This window comes from Chanos chanos, chromosome 11 (assembly GCF_902362185.1).
Source record: "Chanos chanos chromosome 11, fChaCha1.1, whole genome shotgun sequence".
Classification (NCBI taxonomy): domain Eukaryota; kingdom Metazoa; phylum Chordata; class Actinopteri; order Gonorynchiformes; family Chanidae; genus Chanos; species Chanos chanos.
The window spans coordinates 18,896,038-18,901,037 of record NC_044505.1 but is presented as its reverse complement, the minus strand read 5'-3'; the positions used below and the strand labels follow the sequence as shown (position 1 = coordinate 18,901,037).

At 49.3% G+C, this 5,000-nt stretch overlaps 1 protein-coding gene across 1 annotated transcript in view; it reads left to right on the top strand.

Annotated features, from left to right (window-relative positions):
• LOC115824028 (sarcoplasmic/endoplasmic reticulum calcium ATPase 2) overlaps nt 1–5,000 on the top strand; it is a 17,767-nt gene that overhangs the window by 6,823 nt on the left and 5,944 nt on the right. Inside the window, exons 10-17 of the mRNA XM_030788103.1 lie at nt 148–314; nt 894–982; nt 1,371–1,473; nt 2,076–2,207; nt 2,450–2,575; nt 3,862–4,083; nt 4,371–4,482; nt 4,821–5,000. The exon at nt 4,821–5,000 is cut by the window's right edge and continues 62 nt beyond it. Of these exons, the coding sequence (XP_030643963.1) occupies nt 148–314; nt 894–982; nt 1,371–1,473; nt 2,076–2,207; nt 2,450–2,575; nt 3,862–4,083; nt 4,371–4,482; nt 4,821–5,000 (1,131 nt within the window). The remainder of the gene's footprint in view (nt 1–147; nt 315–893; nt 983–1,370; nt 1,474–2,075; nt 2,208–2,449; nt 2,576–3,861; nt 4,084–4,370; nt 4,483–4,820) is intronic.

Sequence of the window (5,000 nt, the reverse complement as noted above, 5' to 3'; positions counted from 1 at the left end):
TCAGAGCTCCAGTGCATATGCTTGTGCGTGTGCGTGTGCTTGTGCGTGCGCGTGTGTGTGTGTCTGGGTGTTCTGTTCTCCTTTTCTTAAGTGACATTTTGTTTTGTTTTGTTTTTTTCTTCTCCCCTCTCCTGTCTGTTCCTCCAGGTCTGCCTGCTGTCATCACCACCTGCCTGGCACTGGGCACGCGGCGCATGGCCCGTAAAAACGCCATCGTGCGCTCCCTGCCCTCCGTGGAGACGCTGGGCTGCACCTCCGTCATCTGCTCCGACAAGACTGGCACTCTCACGACCAATCAGATGTCTGTGTGCCGGGTGAGAGAGAGAGACAGAGAGGGACAGAGAGAGAGAAAGAGGGAGAGAGAGAGAGAGTGTCGGGGAATGTGTGGGGTTGATTCGGGATATAGACGTAGATTAATCAGTGCATGAGTAAGAATGAGCTGAAAACATAATTAACTAACATGTTAAACTAAAAATACTGTGTTATGTATTACCAGAGATATATGTGTGTAACACCGGAATGATATTCCTAAAACGGTGGTTGCTGTAACTATGCATGAAACTATGTCTAAAGTTAAGAAGTTTTCACTTAATCTAATGTCCTGCGGGGTTTTGTGCTAACTCCTCCTAATGTGTGTGTTTCTGTGTGTGTGTGTGTGTGCGCTTTTGAACTCATGTGGGTGTGTGTGTGTGCGCGCGCCTGTGTGTGTGTGTGTGTGTGTGTGTGTGCTTTTGAACTCATGTGGGTGTGTGTGTGTGTGTGCTTTTGAACTCTTGCATGTGTGTGTGTATATGTATGTGTTTTTGTACCCTTGTGCATGTTTATGTGTGTGTATTCATGTGTGTGTATGTGTGTGCTTGTGTGTGTGTGTGTGTGTGTGTTTATGCGTGCAGTTGTTTGTTGTGGACAGTGTGTCGGGAGACAGGTGCATCTTCAATGAGTTTACAGTGACTGGATCCACTTATGCACCTGAAGGCGAAGTGTGAGTGTTTCTAACGTTTACTTACACACACACACACACACACTCACTCCCACTCACTCACTCCCTAGCCCAGCTAACAAAACACCAAGCCCGTGCTCTCTCATTCAGACATAATGGCTTGGAAACTAACATGTTGTCTAATGCACTTGTCTTGAACATGACGAAAAGGTCACTCTTTCTCTCTTCACGATTTCACCTTCTCTTTACCGGACATGAACTCCTCCCCTCATTCGGTTGTCTGTTTTGTTGTTTTCGTTCTTTTTCCAAACTCCTGCTAAAGCATCACTTGTTTTTCATTTCTTTCTCCCTCTCTCCCGCTCTCTTTCTCTCTCCCTGTCTGTCTCTCTGTCTTCCTCTCTCTCTCTCTCTCTGTCTGTCTCTCTCTCAGGTATAAAGATGGGGTAGCTGTACGCTGTAGTCAGTATGAGGGTTTGGTGGAATTGGCTTCAATCTGTGCTCTGTGTAACGACTCCTCTCTGGACTACAATGAGGTCTCTCTCTCTCTCTCTCTCTCTCTCTTCCTTACACACACACACACACACTCACTCACATCAGTAAAACATCAGTCCGCATGTCATCCTCCTCCATATTTATTAAATACTGATGAATCATCTCTCTCTCGCTCTGTCTCTCTCTCTTTCTCTCTCTCCCTCTCTCTCTCTCTCTCTCTCTCTCTCTCTCTCTCTCTCTCTCTCTGTATCTGTCCATCTGTTTTGCGCTCTCTATCTCTCTCTCTCTCTCTCTCTCTGTGTCTCTCTCTGTCTTTCTCTCTGTGTCTCTCTCTGTGTCTCTCTCTGTGTGTCTCTCTCTCTCTCTCTGTGTCTCTCTCTGTGTCTCTCTCTCTGTCTCTCTCTGTGTCTCTCTGTGTCTCTCTCTGTGTCTCTCTCTCTGTCTCTCTCTGTGTCTCTCTCTCTGTCTCTCTCTGTGTCTCTCTCTGTGTCTCTCTCTCTGTCTCTCTCTCTCTCTCTCTCTGTCTCTCTCCGTCTCTCTCTGTGTCTCTCTCTGTGTCTCTCTCTGTGTGTCTCTCTCTGTCTCTCTCCGTGTCTCTCTCTGTCTCTCTCTGTGTGTCTCTCTGTGTCTCTCTGTGTCTCAGGCTAAAGGTGTGTATGAGAAGGTCGGAGAGGCGACTGAGACGGCGCTGTGTTGTCTGGTGGAGAAGATGAATGTTTTTGACACAGACCTGAGGGGTCTAACACCAGTAGAGAGAGCCACTGCCTGCTGCTCGGTTAGTGTGTGTGTGTGTGTGTGTGTGTGTGTGTGTGTGAGAGAGAATTGTGAATGGGGTTTACTTATTGGAATGACTGAATGTTACTATGTGGTTTGGGTTTAAAGATCTCTCTCCCTCTCTCTTTGCCTCTATCTATCTATCTATCTATCTATCTATCTATCTATCTATCTATCTATCTGTCTGTTTGCCTCTCTTTCTCTCTCTATGTCCTTCTGTGACTCTCTCTCTCTCTCTCTCAGGTGATAAAACAGCTGATGAGGAAGGAGTTGACCCTGGAGTTCTCCAGAGACAGGAAGTCCATGTCTGTCTTCTGCAGTCCGAACAAGCTCACTCGCACTGCAACCGGAGCCAAGATGTTCGTGAAGGTCGGGCACTCACTCGTTTTTTTAAACCTCTCCTTTTCAGCCGTCTCTCTGCTCCCTTCTTCTCTCTCGGGAGCTTTCAGCGACAATCCCTAAACTGCTTCTCCTTCTTTAGCCTCTCACAATCATTTCTCATCCCCCAGCTTTTGTTACCCCCCCCCCCCCACCCCCTAACCCCCACCTTCTCTAACCTCTCCAAACCTCTCTAAAGTTCACGATACTCTAAAGCACACGACACTTACATATGACACTGAATGAAGGAAAGCAGTACACAGAATGGCCAGCAGAGGGGGACAGTGAGAATAGAGGCAGTATACCTTCTCACTCTTTTTTTTTTTTTTTTTTCCCCTGTGGATGGTGTCTCTGTCAGACACCGGGTCAGTAAGATCAGACAGACACTGACCTCACACAGACATAGTACAATTACAGAAAACACAAAAAAGAACTTAGAAAATGGAACTTTATTATTCAGTTCATTCATCGGAAACTATTCCCAAATTCTCAAAGTCTTTAGAATAAATGTCACTCTAGGAAACAGGATTCCTCTGCAAGTGTTATGAGGCCTTAGCTCTGCTGTTTTCCACTGTCCTCTGTGGTGGCTCCCATTTACACTTGGGAATGTCCTTGCCAGTGTCCCATACAGATCTTCCCGTTTGCAATCCCTGCCACTTATTTGGGCCTCTGGAGGAATGATGTGGCATCTTGCGGATCTCTGCCAGGCGATGGATTGTTTCAGTCGCCGTCTTGGCTCTCGTCTCCGCCAGCGGATCCATAAACACACGCTCTTGCTAGTGTGGTATGCGCAGTTGGGAGAGAGAGAGGCAGAGACGTGGAAACATACCATAGCAGTCCCTTTGCACTCACACACACAATACATACTTACACACACACACACACACACACACATACCATAGCAGTCCCTTTGCACACACACACACACACACACACACACACACACACACACACACACACACACACATACACAATACATACTTTTACACACACACACACACACATACACACATAAACACACAAACCAACACAGACATACAGACACCCACACACACACACACACACATACCATAGCAGTCCCTTTGCACACACACACACATACGCACACATAAACACACAAACCAACACACACATACAGACACCCACACACACCCACACACACACACACACACACACACACACACACACACACATACCATAGCAGTCCCTTTGCTGTCTTCCTCTCCTGCTACCTCTGTCTCTGTCTCTCTCACTCACTTCTCCCGTCCTGTCCTCAGGGGGCTCCGGAGAGCGTGCTGGAGCGTTGCCGTTGGATACGGGTGGGCGGGGGAGCCCGAGTGCCACTGACCCCCGACCTGCGGGAGCAGCTTTTGGAGACGGTGCGCGAGTGGGGCTCGGGCCGGGACACGCTGCGGTGCCTCGCCATGGCAACCCGAGACTCGCCGCCCGACCCGCGTACCCTCAACCTGGAGAACTCCGCTGCCTTCACGGAGTACGAGGTGAGACCCTGAGTGTGAGAGGCTCCGTGAGGAGGAGCAGTGGACTCCCCTCTCCGTTAGAACATTCAGATTGTGATACTAATACGCTTTTTCTTTGCCCACTGTTCCTTCATTCATCTGTTCTCTCTATTCTTCCATCCTCTCATTTCTCCATCCCCCTCAAATGTGTGCGTGTGTGCGTGTGTGTCTGTGCGTGTGCGTGTGCGTGTCTGTGTGTGTGTGTGTGTGTGTGTGTGTGTGTGTGTCTCTGTCTGTGTTTGTCTGTGTGTGTGTGTGTGTGTGTGTAGTCTGAGCTGACATTCGTGGGTTGTGTGGGGATGTTGGACCCTCCCAGGAAAGAGGTGCTTAACGCAGTACGGATGTGCCGACAGGCAGGAATCAGAGTCATCATGATCACAGGTGGGTTTAGGCTCTTAACATATGCACTCTCACACACATACACACACACACACACACACACACACACAAACACCCACACGCACACACACAAACACACACACAACACATATATACACTCACTCACAAACATACGCACACATACTTACCCATACATATCCACAAACTCACTTACAAAAACTTGCACACATACAGACTCTGCAGCACACACACACACTGTGAATCACACACATTGTAGCCACACACACACTTGCAGACGTACCCATTCAGACACACACACACACGCTGTCCCTGAATGGCCTCGTTTCCCCTCTCTCTCTCTCTCTCTCTCTCTCCCATAGGCGACAATAAGGGCACGGCTCTGTCCATCTGCCGTCGCGTGGGCATCATCACGGAGCAGGAGGAAGAGGAGGGCGAGGGCGGGCCGTTCGGCGGGGCCCTGACGGGCAGAGAGTTCGACGAGCTGCCCCCCCACCTGCAGCGCCAGGCCTGTCGCACCGCCCGCTGCTTCGCCCGCGTGG